The sequence below is a fragment of the Folsomia candida genome, unplaced genomic scaffold (genome assembly GCF_002217175.1).
Source record: "Folsomia candida strain VU population unplaced genomic scaffold, ASM221717v1 Fcan01_Sc013, whole genome shotgun sequence".
Lineage (NCBI taxonomy): Eukaryota > Metazoa > Arthropoda > Collembola > Entomobryomorpha > Isotomidae > Folsomia > Folsomia candida.
In genome coordinates this window covers 3,233,069-3,258,467 of record NW_019091205.1, presented here as the reverse complement: position 1 = coordinate 3,258,467, position 25,399 = coordinate 3,233,069, and the positions used below count along the sequence as shown (strand labels likewise).

The 25,399-nt window shown below is 37.3% G+C and overlaps 1 protein-coding gene across 1 annotated transcript; it reads right to left on the bottom strand.

The window, feature by feature from the left end:
- Positions 1-8,909: 8,909 nt before the first annotated feature.
- Positions 8,910-12,470, bottom strand: LOC110855694 (carbonyl reductase [NADPH] 1). Its single transcript, XM_022104104.2, has 5 exons — positions 12,351-12,470; positions 11,975-12,084; positions 11,615-11,906; positions 10,967-11,081; positions 8,910-9,352 (listed from the first exon to the last, which is right to left on the bottom strand). Exons 1-5 carry the CDS (start codon positions 12,388-12,390, stop codon positions 9,016-9,018), a joined length of 894 nt encoding a protein of 297 aa, XP_021959796.1. The 5' UTR covers positions 12,391-12,470; the 3' UTR covers positions 8,910-9,015.
- Positions 12,471-25,399: the final 12,929 nt, after the last annotated feature.

Sequence of the window (25,399 nt, the reverse complement as noted above, 5' to 3'; positions counted from 1 at the left end):
TTTTCGACACGAGTTTCACAATAGATGCGCGAATCGCGAAACGGATTAGCGCCACGTGTCTCCATTCTGCCGCGTCGCTGTACCCATTCGCGTCCAAATTAATGTATGCGTGTGACAGATTTAACGAGGTGGTGCAAATTTTGGAAATTTCTATAGATCAAGAAAACGGTTTGAAATCAGTGCATCAAGTTTTGCAAAATTTCTGCCCCAATTTAAAAGAACTTCGGATCACGTGCAAATTTAAGACGGCAACGAATCAGAACGTAATTGCTGCCGAGGTCCAGCAACTCGTGGAAAAACCTGGTTTGACCATCTTTATACCTGTTCACATGCATTTGTTTAATAGAGCATGAATAAATTATTCATTCAAATTTCATACATTCATGAAGTATGAACGAATAATTTTTTCAAAAGTATTGAAAGCATGCATATGAATTAAATCCTTATGTATTTCATATTCGTGAATATTTGTAATGAAGTCTTCATTAGGAAGAAGTAGTTTTATTCATTACTCACTTTTCACTGTATGCTGAATATACTGGGGATTTTGAGAAATCAAACTAATTAATAAGCTAAATTTGAGATGAAAAGAATGAATAATGAATGAATATGTGAATATTATTTATTTTCGAATTTCGAATAAATTCATAATGAACAACTATTTTTTTCACTTTTAAACTTGAATGAATTTTGAATGAATAAATATTTTTCTTGCACAGGTTTGACCTTGTTCGCGCTAAATTCAAAACTTGTGATCCCACTGCTTCCCTGTCTTGCTCAACTGGTCGTCAACGCCGCCCCAAACTTAAAGGATCTCACGCTTCCGTGGGGATTCCATCCAGATTTTGCAAATTCAAAGTGCATTGACACCCTTGAAGTCGTGATAGATGGCATCACTCCGGATGACATCAGTCTAACACCCGCCACATTTTCGGAACTTGGTAGAATGCTGAATCAAGTAAGGGAAACCCTGGTTGAGCTAAGTTTCCGTCTGTATTTTTTTTGAGTACCTCGATTTCGAAATGGACAACCCCATTGGATTCCAACTTCTCGGAAAAATGCCGAAACTACGAACATTTCGAGATGAAATGCTCGATATTTTACCGGTAAAAGACATTCTCGAAATTATGCCCGAACTGGAAGCGATTTTTATCGGGAAAACAAACAGAAAGTCGAGTCGTATGCAGGACGAGTTGCAGAATATTTGCAACGCGAATAAAATATTTCGAAGAGTAAAGAACCTCGTGCTTTTGGAGGTGGATGACCCCACACTTTTGGAGGGATTGGCGAAGGTTTTTCCGAACTTGGAAAGTTTAAAGGTGGATACGGATAACGAGACGGGTTTTCACGGGGGCGAAAACGAGATGAAGTTGGACGTGGTTCTAAAAGCGTGTGGGGCTTGGGGTGGGTTGAAACATTTAAATTTGGGGGTGCCAGCTTGGTAACGGGAATTGTTACGGATTTTTTCAAAATTCTATTCGATGCGGAGGAATTGCTTAAGAGTAAGGAGATCATAAAATTATGTATACCGGTCGATAAAAGTTCATACCTAGATGGTAACAATTAATGAAGTAATTAATTAAATTGCTTAAATTTCAGGGGTTAAAACCTTCCAGCTTATGGGGGGCAGGGGGATAAATACGACAAGTGATTTGACAGAGGATGAAATGGATCTGTTTAAGAAATTGCGAGAACCGATGGCTGGATTAGAAAGGGTCACAATTTCAAATCTTTATGTGAGTTATGTACATATGTAGATTCAATTAATTCATAACTTAAAGCTAATTATTTACACTTAATTGTTCACTCCTAAGGGTAATGTTGCCTTTTGAAATGAAAATGCACTCTGATTTTTCTATTAAGTAAACTAGACCAAATCTGGAATACACTTTATTCTTTATAAAGTGAACGTTACTCTGGATTTAGTATAGTTTATTTAATATAGAATTCTGAGTGCATCTACTTTTCAATAGGGCCACGTTATTTTTAAGAGCGTTGAGATGAGATTGTCATTTCTTTGTTTACAGTTGAAGACAGCAACGGTGGAAAGGTTACTCGCTTTCATGGCGACGAATAATATGTCGAGGCACAAGTTTAAGATGTTCAAGGACAAAAGGTGGGATTATTACGGCAGCGACGGCAACGATGACAGCGACAGCGATTAGTTTCATGCGGTCGACCATAAATTACGTAACAAAAAATTTGTGATTCTCTAGACCCGCTCCCTCCTCATTTATGCTGAAATTGCATCGAGGGGAGGTACTACATATTAGTTGAAACAGTTTTTCGAAACAAAATTATAAAGTTTATTTACTGTACAATTTTTTAATTTAAAGGGTTCCAATACCTTTTCTGGGTTACTGTTCTATTGTTTGGATCTTTTATTTCCCGCCTGCAATGCTTGCAGTCACGTGGTCGTGCAGACATGACATGTTGTGTTTTCATCCGAAAATTTATGGGTCTTAAAATGATTCCAAAATTATTTTCGTATATCTTATTATCATGAATTTTAGTGTGTAAATTCTTGGTACTTGTAAAAAGTGGATGCTATATAATGATCTGTCTGCACGACCATCACGTGACTGCAAGCATTGCAGGCGGGAAGTAAAAGATCCAAACAATAGAACAGTAATTTTGCAAGTTTTCCAACAAATTATTTGAAAACTCTTTTGACCTAATTTAAATCAATAAAAGAGTATCCTCACGGAGTACTACATTATACTTGTCAAATGCGTACAAAATTTCATTTTGATTTGATAATGCGCACCAAAGCTATATCCAACTTTATTTAGCTTGCGTGGGGTTTGCTACACATATTTCTTGGACTGACTGTAGAGTTCACAACCCCGGGTTTTTGTGGATTGGATTATATAAACGAATGGGAGGAATTCGCGCTGAATCAGTCAAGTGGTGTGGCTCGTCTTAAGTGAGGCGAACGTGGAGATTTAGTCAGGGTACGATATGCGTCACTGTCAACCAGGCCGCGTTTATCATGCATACATATTTGTTCCAAATATGTACATACGCATGGTAATTTAATACTAATTAAATGAAATGTATTTTTTATAAATTTATCCTGATAAGTAAAAACAATGAGGTCATTTTTAGTAATGATATTGAAGGGCGAAACACAAGCGCTCATTAAGACTCAAAGTCACGGACGCTTTCATTCATAGAAATACAAAAGTTATTTATTGATTTCTAACAGTGCGTAACTTTAGTGTGTAGGTTATATAGCGTGGCTAAATGAAAATAATGAGATAAATTGATTAACAGCTATAGGTTACAGGCTCATCATCGGGGTACATAATCCCTTAATTTGCATTCGTCTCAGAAATCAAAGAATCTTAGCATTTTCTGTTATGTGGTATTTGACTAATTTAAACTCAATGTAGCAACTTAAATAAGTAAGCACGGAAAATAAAATTGACCCAGCACATCATTTTTTTTAACTTGGTAGAGACCACTTGATACATATTTTTCGGTTTAACCAATACAGAACATATCCGAGCACCCGCTTGATATAACTGAAATCTCAATTTTAGCAGGGTAAAATTTACCCTAGGGTAAAGTAGAAGCTTGTGGAAAGCGATTTCTTGAAAAAAAACTGAGAACTGCGAGGCCATCAAAAATCAGGTATAGTTGAAAGCCAACTAAAAGATTTTCCAACCCCAAATTACTCTTAGGTATTTCAGCAGGGTGATGTCGAACGCCATATTCGCTAAGAAATTTCCAAAGCCCTGTATACAACCGAAAAATTCCACCGGAACCTATCCACTGTAAATTATGGTATAATCCTTCGGATCCAAAATAACTAAACCGCCAAGCTAGGGTGCCACGATAAAATATTTCTTTGACCGCATTACAAGTAACTTTAAAGTATTTTGTCTTTAGAACAAATGTTTTTTGCACGCCAAAATTATTTGTTAGAAAACCGACCTGGTCCGCCAATATAACCTTATCAGAATGAGGATGACGATGGTTGTACACTTTCTCAGGGAGTTCTAAAAAAAGCATACTTAGAAGTCCAGATTGAAACGAAACGAACGATAAAATATGGTTAGCATACCTCCGCTCCAAATATAAACGTTGCAATTTTCAAAATCTGAAATATTCATTAAAATCGATAGCCGGCATAGTGTCCAATTTCTGTCTTTGAATGAGTACAATTTGAAACCGAATTCGGCGAAAAATTCACGAATATTCGTAACCACATATTTCTCAGGAGGCCTTGTTATATCTGTTGTAATAATGGCGTCATAAGACGAGCTAATAGCAACCATTACCACAATGCAGAGCAGCCCAAAAGATGTGATGGTCCTCCTAGTGTAATGGAATTACAGTTATGGATTTATTCAGAAAGAAACATTTGATAATTAATGCTAGGTTGAAATCAACAATTTAGAAGGTTGTGCCTTAACATGTGATTGCGATTGGCAGTTGTCGCATTTGTGAATCTTACCCGCTACCCAGTACAGGCACCCGAAGGACCGTTACAGCTATATCTGAAAATCCGCCTAGTTTTGCAAGCCCCAAAAACAGCGAGAGTACAATGCACGCCATCCAAGTCCACGGATCCATAATGGTAAAAAACTTTGAAATCTTTAATGACAATAGGATCGGCTTTTTCTGACAATAGACAATATAAAAATCCATATTTGTTTCGTGGTAAAATTTCTGTCCTGGTTTAAATTTCACTTCCTCCACTTGAATCCAATATTCTGAACGTTGGTTGGTCTGATTACTAAAATATTAACATGACACATTCATGATACATTTACACATAAGCATGTATGAAAGCGGAAATGTAATATAGGTATTTAGTTTAAAGAATAAAAAATTTTTACCCGACTAAGGAAAACGTAAAATTTAGACTCTTCATTAATACTTGAATCGGTCCATATGGTACAGAACAAAGGCTTCCGATAGATAAAAAGTAGCGATGATTTTCACAATCAACTGTTGTCAACCTTTTCAACCAACCCGAGTACACAGGCAATCTAAACATTTGTTGGTTGTAGTCAAGTAATCGCCTAGATTTCATCAAAGAATCGCCCGTCGGAAACTTGTCGGGCAGTTGCCCGGTACTATCCTTAAAGGATTTCCACTTTTCTTGACCATAATTACTTGCGGGGTAGAGTACCTTGCCCCAATTAATGTTTTGTTCAGAATCAACTATTACTAAAAAGATTGGGCCTGAGAAATGCAAGAAATTCTGGTAATGATGTGTTTTCCAGAACTTTAAGCTATGTGACGAGAATGCCATGTATACTACGGTATTACTTCCATGACCCCAAATGGTGTCGTCATCATAGAACCAGCCAATACTCCCACCATCATAAAAAATGACGATTTCAATGCAACATATCTTCCAAACGGGTCGAGTTTTAGAATCCTTGTAATCTAAGTGTTTCACGACTAGTCCGTTCTGATGAGCGAACGATAAGTGGATGTCGTATTGATATTGTAGATCAGTGGTGTTCGAGTTTGATACTTGGACTTCACGTGCTAACGTTGTCATTAGTAAGCATTTCGGATTGTGGTTAAAGTTTGTTAACGCTAGGGCGAGCTGGCAACATGGTGATATCAAAAATGATAAGACGGAAACAATGGCCTTAATGGCCATAATGGGACTGTGATAGTCCCATTATGGCAATCAAGTTTTGGCGATTGATGATATATGTGTTCTCAGAACAGCGTCACCCTCTGTGAAAACTGGCGGCGAGGATACCCAACGGTTTTATTGTGTACTTATGTCGCTGTTTGGCAATGAGCATTTATCAAATCTTCACCAAGAAACTTCAACTTCCATATATGAACCAGTCTTCGTAGTTAACATGGATATCGGCAATGCCGAATATTTGCGACAATGATAGGCGTTGGTTGCGTGTGTGATATTTGTTCTACAAATGATTTCGTGCAGTTATGTAGTTAACGCCAGTGGATATAAAGTCTAGATAGAAAGAACTTAAAAATGTTTGTGTATGAATTGTTTCTTAGAGTTGAATAATTTAATTGTCGTGTCTATAAACATGAACGAGTGGGACATGCAAAATAACATGACCTCAACTTGTGGAGCTCTTGGTGCCCCGCTGTTTCAGAGTATTGAAAAATATACACGTCTGGGTTATCTACATATATAATACTTAAGTAATTATAGTCGTGCTATGATGGGGGGAGTCACCGGATGTGATAGAAATTTAAAAAATAATAACTTAGAGTTTATGTTGTAATGCTGTATAATTATACAGATAACAAGATTACAGATAATCTATTAATTTGTAAATTAATCCAGAAATCCTTACCAAAGCTTCACGGATACTTATTTAGGCTCCCTGATAAAATATAAATATATTTGATATCATGGTAAACATAGACAATTTTTGATTTGGAAATTGGGCAAGAAAGTTTGGTCTGTGTAAAAAATTAGAGCGTTTTTGTGCATTCCTGATATCCAAAGCGCTCTATAAAACACAGAGCTTAATAATATTGCGAATGAGAGATTGTTGAGGACTCAAGGATTCAAGGATTAACCACTTCACCCCTGAGAGACGCATATTTTCATACCTTTCACCCCTAGCAACCACGAATTTTTACTTCCCTTGACCCCGCAATTTTCACCAACTGCATGACGTTAATTACTGGGAGATCAATTAAAAAATGGTGTTCCCACCTGAATTATTCTGGACACTTTTTTATGAAAGTTGATGCGAATAACCATTTTGGCACGGATATTGAGCCGTAATTTGCATCTTTGCGTTTTTGTGAACCACTAATATTTATAGCCGAAAATAGCCAACCCGCCGCATTTTGAAAATGATTGTAATCCCATGGATAGTTAGACAGACATGGAGTAACACTTGCATAATAGTACATAAATTCGCAAAAATCGATTATCGCGCCTCAAGCGCCCCAGAAGTAGATTTGGGCGGGAAAATTTAACTTCGCAAATATTGCTTTCAATTCTTGACATACAATATACAGGCTATAATTATAGCATCAACTGTTCAAAATCGACTTTAGCGCATTTGGTGTATATAACTCAATTCTAAGGAAAATTAATTGCTATTAATTCCAGGCAATCTCTTAATTTTCCCGCCCAAAGAGATTTCACCAGCTCCAGATATGTAATAATTAATTTTGACGAATTTTGTCGTAGTGGCAATATTATTTGTAGCCTATAATATTAATTTCATGCAATTCATCTAAGGTTTAATTTTCCCGCCAAAAACGCCCGTTCTAAATCCGAGAGAAACAATTTCTCTAATTTTGTCTGAAAGCGCTGTTGAAATTGGTAACAAAAATTCCATCCAACAGCAGTTTTCAAAACTGGGCGTGTTGGCTAGAAATAGCCACTTGGCTATAAATTGTTTTCACCTCCCTTTATAACATTGATTGCGAAGAGGCAATTCATCTTTCCGCCCAAAGGGCGTGTTGTTGACTCAAAACTATTTCTTTGCTATACTTGGAAGAGCAATGACCTAATTTTTTTCTGGATACGACACATAGTCGTATGCCGGCGTGAACGGAAAATACGCCACATAGTCGTACCCGTTGTCAAGGGTCAATACGACACATCGTCGTATTCCGGAGCCAAGGGAACTTACGCCACATAGTCGTATCCGGTGTAAAGATCAAATACGCCACATAGTCGTTATAGGGGCGAAGTGGTTAATGTTAAAATATGCATGTTAACAAAGTTTTCCATATTTATCAATTTTTAAGTTTGTCGACTTTTATGAGGGCTGAGCATTTTCCAACCTTTTTCCCAGGACAAGGGATTAAAAGGGTCCTTTTGTTTTTATGCCTCATTAGAAGGGACACTTCGTTTGAGCATAACTCTGCGTAGTTTGTATGGTCACTTCTGACCACATATTATTACATATGTATGAATGTCTCCTATGTACTGTCAAAACCTTAAAACCAAGTTGTTTAATAAAAATCACCATCAGTCTAAAAATATCTTTCAGCGAGATCATTTTTACTTTCAGTTAATTCAAGGATTGAGGGATGAAGGCAAGTAAGTCCCCCTATCCTCTTTCTTCCATACGGATTTATTCCTCACACTTTCTTTCTTTAACTAATCAAATTTGTGAAGACCTAATGACTTGATAAGCATTCCGAAAGCTAGTGCTTATATTGTAGACAAACTATGTCCACAGAATTCATGCATTCTATTTCAAAATCCAATTTCTGATTTCCCTGTGAAAACACGTCAATCGTTGAATGTTAAGAAGACTATGCGTAAATGATGGTCGCATGTTTGACATATTGAAATATACTTTTTATCATTGACATTTGTATTAACATACCTATTTGTTTATCTCGTTTATTTCATGTTCACCAGTTAAGTCTATGGAATACTTTAGTAAGATTAAAGGTCCGCCAAATGTTTAATAATTCAGTGGAGTGTAGAGGTAAATATCTACGAGGGGACATCCACATTCATCAAGATGCACCCCGAACGGATTCGCTTTTCTCTAATTAATTAGGTACGTGGATACAATGGCATGGCTCGATATATAATTTTAACAACTACGGGTGTGACAAAGGTTATGTTTATTTAAGTGCGAAATCCCAACCAATACCCATGCTTGATGATTTTCATGGTTGTAATGTAAGAGGCTGGGACGAATTGAAACAAACTTCTAAGGGCTTAAGTGAATCACGTACTTGCATGACCTACACGTTATTCATCGTAATTTTTAAAAAATTCGCACATTTTGGCGTTTATCTTTAAAATTGGCTAAGCGCGCCCCTAATATAATTTAGGATTATTGGTCTACTCGATATTGCGCGCAAATTTTAAGCCATAACGCTCGAATATCGTAGGAAGGCGAAAAAACACGATATCTTTGTATATATCTATCTTAATTAATACTAAAGATTTAATTAATATTTTTTTTTAATTCTTTTTCAACAGAGTCACATATTTATTACTTTTTTCCGATTAAAATTTGACATTGGTTTTATTTGAAAAGTGCATAACCACGCGAATTTTTCGCATTTTTTCGCCTAAATTGTCGACGGGGTCGGACCATTGACCCAGTCGACGATGGTCCTGTCGTACCACATGTAACCCCCTCTCGGAGAGGAGGGATCCCCTGGGGGCAACACGGCCAACCAAACGGCGGCATCGGCACCTTCGTCAATGGTCAATCGTCCCCGGTGTTTTGTCATGTCGGTATCGACGTATCCGGGATGGACAGCATTTACCAGGATGTCGTCGTCTGGTCTCTCGGTGTCGAATTTCTTCTGGTGGATTCTGGTCAAGGACGTGATCGCCACTTTGGTCACGTCATAAGCACTGTGCGACCATCCGTTGGCGTAATGCGTGTTGGTCTTTGTTGATCTGCATGTACATACATACATCAAATTACACACGTGTATGTACATACTGCCAAATAAACACACATACTTAAGAATACTTAACTACTTAAGATTTTTGCCTCTCATGCTGCATGAGTCATGCAGTATGTACATAAGAATTAATTGTTAAAAATTAGTCGGAAAATTTGCACAAAATGTATAGATACATTTTTGCATGACCTTCGAAAAAATGTATAGATACATTTTTTCGAAGGTCATGCAAAAATTTGCAAAATTACATCAAATTCATGCACTGAAGTCACATATTTTTCACGTTCTGAATCCCTGAGACTATTCATTACCGTACCATAATTTTACAAAAAAATTGCGAAATATATACCATAATTAAAGATGGAAAATTACATACATAATTTGCCAGCCTAAATTAATTGCGAACTTGTACATACCGAACCGTGTGTGTTTTTCTGCGAACGGTACTAAGGACTAGGAATGACAATTTATTTGTTCACAACTGGACGATAGCAATGTCGGAATTATCATTTTGTGAAAAATCGGGATGGAATTAAGCGTCGAGTTATTATTAAGTAGCTTCAGCTACTTTATGTGAAGACTTTGTCTGTCTGTCTGTCTGTCTGTCTGTCTGTCTGTCTGTCTGTCCGTCTGTCTGTCAGCAGGATAACGGGAGAACGGATAAAGATAATCGAAATCGGTTTTCGCCATCATACATAATACCCCAGGGGGAGGATCCTATCAACTTTTGGGTGCAACCGGACCACACCCCCGGTCGCCAGGGGGTGTGGTCGGGGCAAAATGAGATTTTTAGTGCAATTGAATCTATGGATGAAATGGAGTGAAATTTTGAGTTCCCCCGTTGTGCCACACCCCCCGGGCCCCAGGGGGTGTGGTCGGGGCAAAATGAGATTTTTGAAAAAATTGAATGCATAGGTGAAATACAGTAGAATAAAGTGCTCCCGAGTTGTGCCACACCCCCTCGTCACTAGGGGGTGTGGTCGGGGCAAAATGAGATTTTTGAAAAAATTGAATGTATAGATGAAATACAGTAAAATCAAGTGTTCCCGCGATGTCGTGGGAGTGCTTGGAGTGAAGTAGTCTGAAGCTACTTCCGTATGCGCGTTTGCGACGGTTTATTTATGAAAGCATTATTATTGCAAAATGCTGAATTATTAAGGGGTGAAAGCCCTTTATAAGATCGTTATGTCCGTCTGTCCGTAGCTCCGATAACTTTTGAACTAAAAGACATAGACTTAAAATTTTGAACGTGAACTCCTAACGTCAAGGGACAGGACGAGTTCGAAGATGGACACTGTGACATCGTCACCTGTGACGATGACGTCGTCACAGTGACGAAAAGTGACGAAAAAGTGTCACGTGTCAGTTTCGACATGTGACACATCATTTTTAACTATTTTTCATTTTTCAATGACAAATTCGAAAATTCATGTCATTTTGCGATTGGACGTCACCTGTGACGATGATGTCGTCACAGTGACGAAAAGTGACGAAAAAGTGTCACGTGTCAGTTTTGACATGTAACACATCATTTTTTACTATTTTTCAATGAAGAATTCAAAGGTGACCTACATTTTGACCTCATTGTAACGGTTTATTTACTTACTCGATGAAATTATTGACCAGATCACACAGCTCGGCTTCGGTTAGGTTGGGATCTGCGAACCGTTTCTGCAGTTCCAAGGAATGAGGAGCTTGTCCATTTATTTTCTTTAGAAATCCTGCAATTTGAGATTTTTTACTTTCTTAAATTACAAGAGATGTACATACATATGTGTCACAGGGTTACTTATAGAACAAATAGGAAAAAATCACTTGGAGTGATTTCATATCAGATAAATACTTCTGCCGTTTTTCGTAAGGGACTGTACAGAAAGCACGTGACCGATTTTAGGGGGTAGGGGTCAAGGCCTGCTATCCCTCCAATGTTACTGATATTATAACATGGTGCCTATTCACCAGGGGGTAGTGGTAAAAATGCCATGAATAATGGATCACATGCTTAATGAACGACCCTTTAAAGTTTGCCACGCTTTTTAAATACTGGTTATACCTGACATTGTGGGATAGGTGAGGGAAGGATTAATTAACATTGGAGGGATATAAGATTTGTAAATTTATTTTATAACATGCCCCCACAACTCTTGATATGTATTTCCGCTCTAAATGAGCATTTACATATTTCTCCCATTTCTCCTACTGTTTTTTTTATTATTAAACTTATGATGTAGAAGAAGCCCTAATTTTTTATTACCACAAGAACTCGAAATGTTGACCACTCTGGCGTTCCGTCTTAGCAGAGGGGTAATTTCATTCGTGAAGTCCATCGTGCCGAAAAAGTTGGTTCGACACGTGACCACGGCCTCCTCATAAGTGCACGAATCCGCCTCGGGGGCATGGTCCGAACAGCAATTTTTCATTATGATTCCCGCATTGTTGACGACGACGTCCACGCCGCCGTACGTCGCTTGAAGGAAGGAGATGAATGTGGCCCTGCTTTGGGGACAGGTGACGTCGAGGGGATGAAACTTGGGGGACAATCCTTCCTAATTTATAACAAAATTGGAAATGGAATTGTGTCAAATTTAAATTTTCAGCGGTAATTTTGTGTTACAATTTCCAGCATTTTGACAGCCTCTCGACCTCTCCCTTCATCTCGAGAAGTGAGATAAACGTCGCCATCGAATTTTTTGCAGAGACCTCGCACAATTCCGAATCCAATTCCTGCGAATTGGAAGATACCGAAGGACACGGTAACAATTTTTTTTTGTGACAGATTAAAATTTTGCACATTATATTGGGGATATTCATTACGAGTTCGCATGTTCGCATTGTAACTTAATTTCGAAAAAAGAATTGCAAATTAAATATGTATGTACTGGACTTGAAGTTGGCAAATGAAGTTGCAAGCCATTTTTTTGTAAAATTGCCAACCTTGTTTTTATTTGCTTACGAAATGAACGTAATGAATTCCTTAATTGAAGATATACCCTTATTAGCTCCTGTAACAACGGCTACTTTTGTCTGCATTTTATTCGCAAATTTCTCTCGAAAATAGGGAAATTAATGATGGAAAGGAGTATTGAGCTTGTGAGTTGAGACAGATATGTAAAAGTAAGCATGAATTAAATAATTAACCAAATGTTCATTCCAGATGTGCGAGCAGATGAAGGAATGAATAAGCAAGGTCACATTTAGTTTGTAGCCGTATCCAGGATTTACATAGCAGTGATGTAATGTCTGTCCATCTGATGATACTCATTTAAAGTAATCCGCTCGAATTTACATTTTTCAAATTTAAATAGTCCATGGGAAAATTTGATACTAAATAATGCAAGGATTCGGTGTAAAATATGCCAGACTTGTGTTAAAAGAATGCATGCAGGATGGTGAAGTTCAACAAGCTCAAAGAACATATATATTCTTGGTCGGGCTCGACGAAGCTGGACGGAGAAGTTTTATTACACTATTTACATATCCATATTTAGTGAGATTATACATTTACACTGCAAAAAATCTGGTGGACTCGCATAAGTACGTGCATGCTCATTTCTCGATAAGCATTTAAATAAGAAAAAAATTGAATTGCATTTAAATAAGAAAACCTCATGGATCTCACCTTTTTCCGATTTCAGATGCAATTTTCAGGTATTTAGTTCAACATTACTTCACAGTTTGGTTCCATAGCATTGTTAATAATCTGGTAGATGCTCACAGGTAATCACGCAAATTTATAAAAGTCTCACAAATTATTGAACTTCCCATTAGACACACAAGTTCTTCAACGATTCTAAAGTATGAATTCTAAAATGTAGCACCAATTGTTGGAAAACGATGAATTTTTTCCCACAGAAGTAGCATCCATGCCTCGCTGCACTGTGACGCCTTTTATGAATGGCCAAATTGACTTTCGAGTAACTCTTATACTCGCATTTGTCGCAAGAATGGATCGGTTCTTTATTCGTCACGTGCTTCGCCTCCACGTGACTCTTCAAATGTGATGAGCTGGAGGACCTCAAGTTACAAAATGAGCACGGATAATTCCTCCGATTTTGATGGACAACCTGGATGTGGCGTTGTAGATTAGCCCTACTCAAGAAGGTCTGAGGGCAGACGTCACACTTTAACATGTCCCGGGATGATTTTTCTAAATGTGTCATCTGTACAATTACATAATCAACATGGTGTTAATATATGTATGACTTAGTTCTTACTATAACGTGCTTACCTCGTGACATTTCATGGTCCCTCTGTGGGCGAAACTCCTCCCACAAGTGGCACAATTGTCGTGTGGGTGGAAATGTGTTGCTTAAGATTAGCCCTGGTTTTGAATTCTTTTCCGCAAAGTGTGCACTGAAATCTGACCGGATTTTTGGCGTGTTCTTTATGCACGTGTTTCGCAATGTGATTCTTGTCGAGGTAGGTTTTCTCACAGCCGGGAAACGTGCATGGGAAACGGGGTCGTTCCTTCGTGCTGTGGACGGTGTCAATATGGAGACGTAACTTGGTCGAACTGGGAAACACCCGATTACAAGTGGGACAACATGGTCGGTTCCGGTTGCTGTGAACGTACCACGTGTGGGAGGCTAAGGCGTGTCTGTTTTTGGAAATTGTGCCGCAAATCTACACACGAAGTAAAGGAATGTAGACTGTAAAATTAATGAAATTTATGTACACCCTCACTTCGCATTTGACGTTGGCATCCGGACCGTGCGTAAGGATGTGTTGAGTCAAGCCGTTACCAGTTTTAAACGATTTTGAGCACTTTGAAGAGTCCCATTTCTTTCCTGGCTGCAGATCCATGTGGATTCGATATTTGTTGAGGACGTGTTCCCGTAAAATTTATTTTTTGAAAGAAATTTAATTTTTCATCTAAAAGAAAAAATTGACTTAGAATGCGATGGTGTTAAGTGTAACCCTCCGATTTGAAATTTCGAAATTATGTGATCCATGTCAATATTACCATAGTTTCTTCTGGCAGTTTCAAACTGGCAGTTTGTGCGATGGTCAGAATTTGCCAAAATATTTGAGGTCAAAGTTGAAAAACGGGTGATTTTTACCAGGCGAAGGAAGCAAGCTCAACTTCCATTCTCTTCCCGTGCTAAAAATTGTACATTTTTCAACTTTGCCCTCAAATATTTTGACAAATTCTGACCATCGCACAAACTGCCAGAAGAAGCTATGGTTATATTGACATGGATCACATAATTTCGAAATTTCAATCAAATCGGAGGGTTACACTTAACACCATCGCATTGTTAGATAAGTTCAATATGTCACCAATTTTACAACAACAATTTAGACATGTTTAAAGGATTCGACCACGTTTTCAACGAGAATGATATTTATTTTAACAAAAATAGACTTTATACCGTTTAGTTATCCATGCTACATAAATATCTTTTCTTACCACGTGTTGTGTTGGATTGCTAAATCGTTACTTATGCCGATGTTGTTTAGGAGTAAGTCAACATGTCAAATTAATGTTGGTGAGGAAATGGTTGCATTTTTCAACCATAGCAAGGAATGGAAATTTGACAAATTCCTGGTTAAAAATAACCCTTCACCATGAGTGCAAACATAAATTATACCCTTAGTTTTGAACCTTTTTCATACATATGTAGGAGTGTAACACGCAGAATGATTCAAGTGTAACCCGTACCACTGGTGCTGATCACACCAGTGATACGGGTCTCAATCCGACCCACCCGGGGAGAAATCTATCCCTTCTGCCATCTGGCAATAGCCGGAAGATCTTTCTCCCACTCGGGAAGAACGAGGCAACCTTGCTCTCGTCTCAGCTTTTTTTTCCTCCTTCTTTTCCTCTTTTTGGAAAGACATTCAGTCTAATACCTCCTTATGAGCAACATCTTTATTTTAGGGTTCTTCTTTAGATATTTTTATAGCGTGTAAAATGATTCATATTCCAGCTTTAAATAAATATTAGTTATTTAAGAGAACCCCCCTTTGTGTTGCCGTTATCATTTAACTGCTCTTCACCGAAAAGTCGGGATAACTTCCCCCCAGGAAGTTAGAATTAGGTCGCGAATAGGGTCATAAGTACATATAAGAGGGAACATATCAATTTCACATCATCCTCCCTTCCCATTACAATTCAACCATATTCGTTACACAAGCACGAGGTGAAAATGTTATTTACTATAAGCATGTACATGTATACATAATCTAGATCGGTTTGCAGAATTGTGACCCCAGTGTGGGATCCTAGCAACTTTTTGAGCCCATCAGACCACCCCCCTCGAGATCATGGCGTGGTCTTTGAGGGTTAATCTGTTTCACCCCACATTGTTACATTTCGTTCGTAACATTTTGCTTTACATATAATGCATTTAAAAAATGTGATTTTCCTTGTCCGGCAAATTTTACTATGTATGTTACTGGACCAAATTTTAAAATGTATTTAAAATTATTTTATTTACAAATACGGACTGCAGAATACATGATTATTATTTAATTATTGATAAATGCAGGAAATAATAATCAACTAACCAATTGTGTCCACTTACGACATAAGTTTGTAATTAAAATGACGCTACTTTTGTAAAAAAATAAATTTTGATAAGTGTCGCAAATTTGTTACAAATACAATTTCGCAAATTATTGACGCGCTCATTACTCACGTACATTTAGGTATTATTACTTTTCTAAAGTTTGAATTCGAAAATGTCTTGTCAATTCGGGGAAAACGAAAAATTTTTTATCACAGAAGTAGCATCCATGCCTCGCTGAATTGTGGCGAAAGTTGTGCTTGACCAAGTTTAGTTTCGAGTGTGTCTTGTACTCGCATTTGTCGCAGGAATGGGTTTTCACTTCTTTATTCGTGGCATGTTTCGCCTCCACGTGACTCTTCAAATGCGATGAGATGGAGAATCTCTTGTCACAAAATGTGCATGGATAATTCCTCTGGTTTTCATGCACAACTCGGACGTGGTTTTGCAGTGCACGTCTGGCCAAGAAGGTCTGAGGACAGAGGTGACACTTTGACCTCGCACGGGCAGATTTGTCCAAATATATTTTCTGTGAAATTATTTAATGTGCACATTGGTACATAATTTTGCAGTTTCTCCTACACTCTAAGAGACCCGGTAGCTAAGTTATTACCAGGCGGAGTGTCTATGTGACCAGTGGCCGCGGAAGATGATTTTGACCGTGGGGACATACTTTTCTAAAAAAAACATCGAAAAACAGGTTCCTGATTTCGTAATATATATACTTAGATTAGCCGCTCTAATTTTCCTGATTCATGTTCAAATTCTTGCAAATAGCCGGTATCCATCATTCAAGAGTTCAATAGTGAATTTTTGGGTGCGTTCATTTTGATCCGCATCAATTTTGCATAAGGTGCAATTTGTATTTCCAGGAATCGTAATGTAATTGTAATGTATCGTTAAAATTGTAATCCGTCTGGGAAATGTTTCCAAAATCACGTCTGATTTGAAGTTCCCATGTAGGAATAGTCGTTCCAAGGTGTTGAAAATACTTCAGCTTGAATCAAGTAACTTGAACACTTTCTTGTCTTTATGTATTAAATAATACCAAATATTGCAATATTTTATTATTCTTTCTCAAGTTTCTTGCAATCTTACTTTTCTATCTTACTTTGCAACTTAAAAAATCTACTCAACGCCTAGAAATCTACTCTACATGATCTACTCAACGCGTTTAGTAGATCATGTTTGAGACCGTGAGGACATATTATTGGTTTTGATGATTATTAATTTCAAGATTTTAGATTTGGGGTTTTTAGGAAGAAGCTGCGGATTATATTTAATGAATGGAATAGTTATTTGTCCAGCACAATTTATTAAAATATTTTTTATCGAAGTTTTCTTTTGCCTGTTATTCTGCGTTTTTTACGAAGTGTTTTCGTAAATGATAAACACGGAACTCTGGGGTCAAGTAGCATCAATACCTTTATGTTTTGACAATTTAAAAAAATACTATGACATGTGTAATATGTATGTTACTAAATTGGCAGAAAATTGAAAATTTATCAATACATACCGAAACCATGAGGGTTTCAGTCTGCCAAAATTATACTGGCTAACCCTTAGCACTACTTAATTGCAAAGCACTATTTTATTTTAGTGGGTAAATTTTTTCTAAAACTCCAGAAAATGCCGTTTTCTAGGGCGGTACACAGTGTAATGTAATTATTTATTTCGACGGGGAACTAAACTAGATACTCAAATCCCCGAATCCAGGTTTAATTCTAATTCCCGAACTAATCCAAAAATTTTAAGTCAGCATTCCCCAATACGTAATTCGAGCAAAAAATAAACTAATCTCCCAACTCTGCCAATAAATCTTGAGCCTTTTTAAAAAAGCAACATTTCTCTCTCGGGTTGCAGAAGGCGCTTGAACAACTAAAATTAACTTCAGTTTAACAATTCAATAACTTCATAAGAAGCATTCTTGTTTCGGGCAGAAGTTCTTTAAACTCGGCCAAAAATTTGGTTGTGTTTCTTGAGTAAGAAATTGATTTGAGGAGCATAGACAACTGATAAATATTACATATGTCACATTAAGTTCACATTCTTCACAAATATTGTCGATAACGTCTTTGTCGTCTACAATTTGCACAGGTACATGCAGGGTCTGTGAGAGGGGCGGGCAAGCCGGCCAGTTGCCCGGGGCGCCGGTGGGCGCCAACGATTATATGATATGTTGAATAATTTATTGCCATAATCGTAGTAAATCAATTAAAATGAAACTGGTTAAAGTTTATCTATTGAATATTCAATAGCAATACGTGGTGTTTTTCAGTTTTCTTTGATTAGGGTCTGCCAATTCTGGTTTTTATGGCCTTAGGTTTTTGTGGCTGTTGTTGTAATCGAATCCCTGAAAACCAACTCCAATGCTATCAAGGGATTTTTGTAAGACTTTCAAGCAAGTTGAAATTAACTTCTCTAAAACATACCTAACTTCACTATTAATCAATAGAAATTAAGTTTTTCTGATTCAGCATGGAATTTTGAGGATTTTCACATGTGAATTGAATTTATAATATCACTAGCATGTACATAAATCCTATCTTGAAAAAATTGTATTCTTGAATAAATTAATTTACTCAAGAACTTCCAAAAATCCCCGAAAAAGCCCTTACACATGGGTTTTCTAGAAAATCTCTGTTTTTTTCGTCGTTTATTTTCACAAACTTATTTGCGACACAGAGATGAACCCTTTGGTAGAAATCACGGGTACCAAAATACAAATTATTTTTCCCATGCACAATGTGACTATTTAATATGTAAAATTCAGATTTAAATACATATTTACATGAGCCCAATTGTATTTTGTCCAGGCGCGAATTCAAAAATCGTGAACTTTTCGAAGGTGACAGCGACTTAAAAAATTCAAATGTTTATTCAGAAGAAATATCTGATTTATTTATTAAAATACAATTTTCGCGTCATTTTAAGTTTAAGATTTTTTATGTTCTGAAATTCACGGAAGCAAATTCTGGTTAAATTTAAATTTAATTTAATACTAGCGTATAAGCCCTTCTCCCGCCGGGCGAGAGTTGATTTGATACTTGAAATTCCTCAAATTATTTTTTTAGATGTTTATTAAAGGGAAGTCTTTGTCGCCAACGGAAGGAAATCAATTTTTAAGGAACACTAAAGTGAAAATTCAAAAAGATCCTCAAATGATTTGAATTTTCGCGCCATTCGAAAATTAACTTTCTCCACTTTCACTTCCGTCACGGAAAATTACTTTCACTTCCGTTGCAGACAAACATTTTCAGCTTATAATATAGATTGCAGATGAATTTTTATAAGCCAAGCCTGAAAATCAATATGTTTTCGAATTTTTCGAATTTTAAAAGTTCCAGAATTTAAAAAGTAGAGGTTTTGGCTGTAAAAAATTAAAATGCAAGTATCGGGCTCAAATTAGAGCAATTAGGGCATTCTGAAAAAAATTATGGGCGTCCTTATTTTTAGGAGAGAAAAATAAAATTGGCCCCAAGTGAATCAGAATTTTAAATACGAAAGACCTACATGTTGAGCCCATTTATTTCTTTCTAGATTTTCTAATTAAAATATCGAATAACTAATTTTCAGACAAGTTGGAAATATTATTATAGCCTTTTGTACCCCTTGAAAAAATCATTTATGTAGATGTAGAAATAAGAAGGGAAAACTTAGGGGCGCTCAAATATGTTTTGCCCGGGTAAATTTTTGGGGTCGCACGGGCACTGGGTACATGTCCGTTCAAATGCTTTAATAGTGTGGAATTCCAGATTGCATGACTTTTCTGTTTATTTCCCCGGTGAATAAATTCTTTAGGTTTTTTAATGACAAATTTGTCTACAGATATGCCCATCCGCTTTGACCCCACGATCAACGACATAAAATACTATGTCACATTGCCATTCTTTAATGCAAACAATTTTCAGTTAAAAGCACACGTTATTCTTTTGTTTCACAACGATGTTGAGTGCTGAAAAATAATTGCTGATTTGGGTATTGGTGAGCAATGCGCGACGCGATTTCAATTTTTGAGGAAGCCTTCGAAATCCTAATCCCCAACCGTTAGTATCTAGTTTGTGTAATTTGAAAAAACCTTACAAATTTCTGGTTTGGAATAATTTTTTCGTGATCGATCAAAGGCAACGTTTTCCTTCCTAATCTCGCGCTTTTTTTCATGTAACAAATTATTAGACTATTTTCTATTTTTGAATTAAGGGCTGAGATTTGTTAAATCACACAAAAAGTGGAAAAAGTACGAAAATGTTACTCTGGAACAAAGACAACGTATGTATGTATATTGTACAATCCTGTATATTATATACGTACGTATATTTGTATATTGTACATATATTTGAATTTGGTATTACATTATAATTTGGCATTATAGTGTATTTCGAAGAATATTATAGTACATGGGCGATGTATACATGTTCAATATGCATTTTCATTTATATTGCCCACCTCTGCAAACGGGAATGAATATATTTAGATATAATTTTCAAATTCGACTATTCTAGGATCCATGTTTTCTATTCATGTGCTTGACCCTCACGAGACCGTGGGGACAAATGCATTGACTGTCCCCACGGCAAAATTTCCGTGGGGACATTGTCCCCATGTCCCCACGCTTCCGCGGCCACTGTATGTGACTCCACTGCAAGGTAATTAATTTATTATTGTGTGGTAGACATTTTGTTACCAAACTGGTAATAACCCCGGTCGCGAAATACGAAAATATTACCAGTTGGTAACTAATTTTCTACCACTCAATAAATAACAAATTAATTATCATGCGGTGGAGTCATATGGATACTGCGCCTGGTAATAACTTAGTTACCGGTTTTCTTAGAGTGTAAATTTAACATGTTTAATATATTAGTACCTCGTGACTCTTCATGTTTCCCAAGTTTTTTCCACGTGTTTTTTTACCACGTGGCTTTTTTCATGGCTCTTTTCCGGGCGAAACTCCTCCCACAAGTGGCACAATTGTACGGCTTCTCCGTCGTGTGGGTGGGAATGTGCTACCCGAGATGCACCCTCGTTTTGAACTCTCTTCCGCAAAGAGTGCACGGAAATCGGACCGGGTTCTCGGCATGTTGCATATTTATATGCTGGTAAATGTGAGGCTTGGCCAGGAAGGTTTTCTCACAGCCGGGAAACGTGCATGGGAAACGTGGTCGTTCCCTCGTGCTGTGGACCGTGTCAATATGTCGTCGTAAGTTAGGCAAATTGGAAAACACCCGGTGACACGTGTCACAACTGGGTTGCTCCCGGTTGGTGTGAAGTCTCGACATGTTGGAGGGCAAGGTCAATCTATTTTTGGAAGTTATGCTTCGAACCTAGTCGGGAATTTAGAAAGTGTGGAATGTAAAATTAGTCTCACTTCCGCAAGTTTTCATACTCACCTTGACATCTGGATTATGCGTGGCGGCGTGTCTGGTCAACTCTTTTCTGGTTTTAAACGTTTTTGAACACTTTGAACATTCCCGTTCAGTGTGTGGCTTCAGATCCATGTGGGTCAGGAAATATGTGAGGGATGAAGTTCAACAAATTTAATTTGGTACTGATGTTGAGTGGGATTCTGGCCCTGACAAAAAGTCCTGTTTTGATGTGAATCGAGCGTGCAGGCGCTCATCTCTACTTTTGCAGTGATTCATGTGAAATTTTAAACTTTGTCCTAGAGAAGCGAAATTTGACATGCACATGCACCAACATATGCTGCATCATAATATAACATCAATTCCTGTTCCGTTCGCTATAAATTTTTCAGGAAAAATCAAAAACCAAATGTAATACGGATGATATTTGATTTTTGATTTTTCCTGAAAAATTTATAGCGAACGGAACAGGAATTGATGTTATATTATGATGCAGCATATGTTGGTGCATGTGCTGCACGGTTGGATGCCAAAGAGGAACTCGTATTTATTTATATTGACACATTGTTTCACCATCATCATTGTTGATCATCACAGAGGGACGGAGAGGGAACACATATTCTCTTTTGCTCTCTCTCTCTCTATTATTTTTGTTTTTAAAAATTTGAAGTTTTCTCGACACCCCCAACTCTGTAATTAGTGTCATCATCTCCCTATTAACCCCAACAAGATAGTGGTAGATGAATTTTTTTGCCTCGACCGTGTTTTGACCGTTCTGTGCAACTTTTAAATTCTACAACTACCGGCCTCCCCCCGTTACTGCTGAAGTGGACTGTTCCAGACGGAAAATTCTGCTCACGCCATTTCACTCATACTTCTTCTGAGGGGATTCCCGCTTATATACGGAGCGTCCTCTACGCCCCCAAGTGCTCGGTCGGAGTTTGAGACCGTGCGGTTGTATGCGGGCTGGCCGTTCTGTTGCACTTAAAGTGCCTTCACAAGGCGAGATCCGATCCTTAATTTTTTATTATTAAATATCTGTCGGTTCACCTCTTCCCTAATTATTGTATGGTTTTTTGTCGGGCCCTGTCGCAATATGACAAAATTTATGTCCGTCGATGAAGCCGTAATGCTCGCGCATCCCACAACCAAATCAATACTCCTGACTGGCGGGATGGCTCACAAGGAAAACAGCGAAATTTATGACTTACTTGATTTCGAACATTAGGACGACGACGAAGCGTTTGGTCCTGATTGTCACTTCTGTGGACAAGTGATAGTTGAAATAGCCTTCCCGTTTACATACAAAGGAACCAAATATACCGCCCTTTTTCAAGATGACCTGGCTGGATCTCCTGACGATAGCGGATACTTCAATGTGTATACTGTTTAAATGTTTTCCATAAAAACAAATGCAATATTACATGTTCCGACATAACTTTTTGTAACCTCTTTTTATCTAAAGACTGGGCGTGTCCTAATTGCGTCCCCGATTTCATAAGTAAATTGGATACCGTTTTGATGAACAAACAAGATAATTATAAAAAATTAATGCGTAAATTGGTAAAAATGTTAAATCCTTTAAGAAATCAATTTGACGAAATGTATTATACAATCGAGTGTTTTAAACATAAGTATGATTTTTGCATAAATAATTTTGAGCGATATGGTATGGGTTAAGTAAGTCGTTACCTTACCTGGTGACTTAATATTGATAACGTGGACCTCTCACTCGATTTGGTTTCTATTCCTGTTTGTATTCTAATGATCAATTAACCCAAATTAATCCCAAACTGTTTACTTTAGTGTAAATATATTTATTACATGCTTATTCAGAGAATTAGCGTATAGTGTCATGAATTGTAAACCAGTTAATTTAACTGATATTTATTGACACATGAATAAAGGACAACTAAACTAAACTAAACTAAACCAATTTTTTTACCAATAATTTGCACCTTTTAAAAGGATTCGACGAACATGGGATGTGTAGATTTTCAGCAATTTTGAGAGAATTATATTTATAAGCACAACAAGAAATATTTTTGTACTGTTTATTTATTTATTTAAATATCATTTCTCACCGTGTGTTGGGTAGGATTGCTTAATCTTTACTTAAATATGTATGTAAGTACGTGTTGCTTGAGAGTAAGTCAGCATGTGAACTTCACATTGTGAAGTATGTATTTAACGTGGTTCGTGAAGAGGGTTGCCTTTTTTAACCATAGAAACTAGTGGAAACTTGACAAATTCCTTGTTAAAAATAACTTATACTCGACCCTTGAGTACCATACAAGGTTAAATGAGACACTTAATTGTCCACTCCTTGGGAGAATTGTGACCAAAAGATTGACTCATACTGCTTAGAATTTGTTCATATATAAATTAATAAAAAATAAGTCAATAGCAAGGGCTGGCTTGCATTTCGTTGGGTGCCCAGGCCCACGGTTTTATCCAACGGGTACATTTTTGCAAGTATCGGAGATATTACAATTTCTGCGAATGTTTGCTAGTCCGATTAAATGTTTATAAATGTTTTTTTTAATATTGGACAATTACATAGAGGATTTGCATTAATTAGACTAGGCAAAACGCTGGCATAATTGCATTGTGAGCCAAAGATTTATTAATACACAAATATTTATTATCATTACATTTACTAGATACGCTGACAACGTATTTATTTTACATATTTTTCATATTTAGCACTACAGTTTGCAAAATAATCAAGCTAAATAAGCACATGTCAGGTGGTAGTTAAATACATCTGAAACTAAAATCCAATCCCTTTATACCAGTTTTTTGCAAAATTTAAACAAAAACCTACAAATTTTTGATACGCCTTATTTTAATTTTCCCAAATAAGACCTCAATAATTTCTGATCAAAACGTCAAAATTAAAATCTAATTACTTAATACAAATTTAAAAATGATTTATCTGCTAATAATCGCCCCTACCTATACACACAAGTACATAAGCATCTTTACTTTTCTAAAGTATGAACTTTAAAATGTCTCGCTAATTCTCTAAAAGTGAAAAATTTCTTGCCACAGAAGTAGCATCCATGCCGCGCTGCATTGTGACGTGCTCTGTGTTTGACCAAGTAGTCTTTCGAGTGGCTCTTGTACTCGCATTTGTCGCAGGAATGGATCCGCTCTTTGTTCGTGGCATGTTTCGCTTCCACGTGACGTTTCAAGTGTGTTGATCCAGAGAATCTCTTGTTACAAAATTTACACTCAAAATTCCTCTGATTTTCATGCACCACTCCAGTGTGGCCGTCGCAGGTAAGATTTAGTTAAAAACGTCTGCGGACAGACATTACACTTTGTCCTGTTTCGGGTAGACGTTTCCAAATGCGTCTTCTGTAAAATTAGCATGCATAATTGTACTTTTTTACTTCGTTTTCCCCCCAACATGACTATTTACCTCGTGACTCTTCATGTTTCCCAAGTGGGTGAAACTCCTCCCACACGTGGAGCAAGTGTGCGGCTTCTCCGTCGTGTGGATGGGAATGTGATCCTTAAGTTCAGCCCTCGTTTTAAATTCTTTTTCGCAAAGCGTGCACCGAAATCGGACCGGATTTTTGGCATGTTCTCTACGCACGTGTTGGGAAGCGTGTCGTTTGGTTAGGTAGGATTTCTCACAGCCGGGAAACGGACATGGAAAGCGAGGTCGTTCCACCGTGCTGTGGACGTCGTTAATATGGACGCGCAAATTGTTCGAACTGGCAAACATGCGGTGACAGGTGTCACAAGTTGGTCGTTTCCGGTTGCTGTGAGTACTCCGCATGTGATAGGATAATGCGATTCTGTGTTTGGCAATTATACCGCAAACCTATATTTATAGGGAGGAAGGTAGATAAAAAATTGAATTATGTAAATCTAGCGTATAAGCCCGTCTCCGCCTGTCGAGCAAGAATTATAAGCTGGAAATGTCTGTCGGCAGCGGAATTGAAAGTAAAAGAAAATCAAGCTTCTAGGGGAGACAATCACTCCTAGATAACTACCATCAGGTAGCCACTCCCAGAGAAGCACTATCATAAAACCACTAAGATAACTGTTCTAAGACATTTAATGTTTTAAATTTAATTTATACCAAATTTTCGCGCCATTCGGAACTTCACTGTCTCCACTTTCACTTCCGTTTCGGAAAATTACTTTCACTTC

Coding starts and splice junctions, on each gene's coding strand:
- LOC110855694 (XM_022104104.2), bottom strand. CDS start 12,390: ATGCAGACAAAAGTAGCCGTTGTTACAGGAGCTAATAAGG. Junction 11,082..11,614: donor CAACATTTCGAGTTCTTGTG/GTAATAAAAAAT, acceptor CTCAAATTGCAG/GATTTCTAAAGAAAATAAAT. Junction 9,353..10,966: donor CTGGTCAATAATTTCATCGA/GTAAGTAAATAA, acceptor ATGTACATGCAG/ATCAACAAAGACCAACACGC.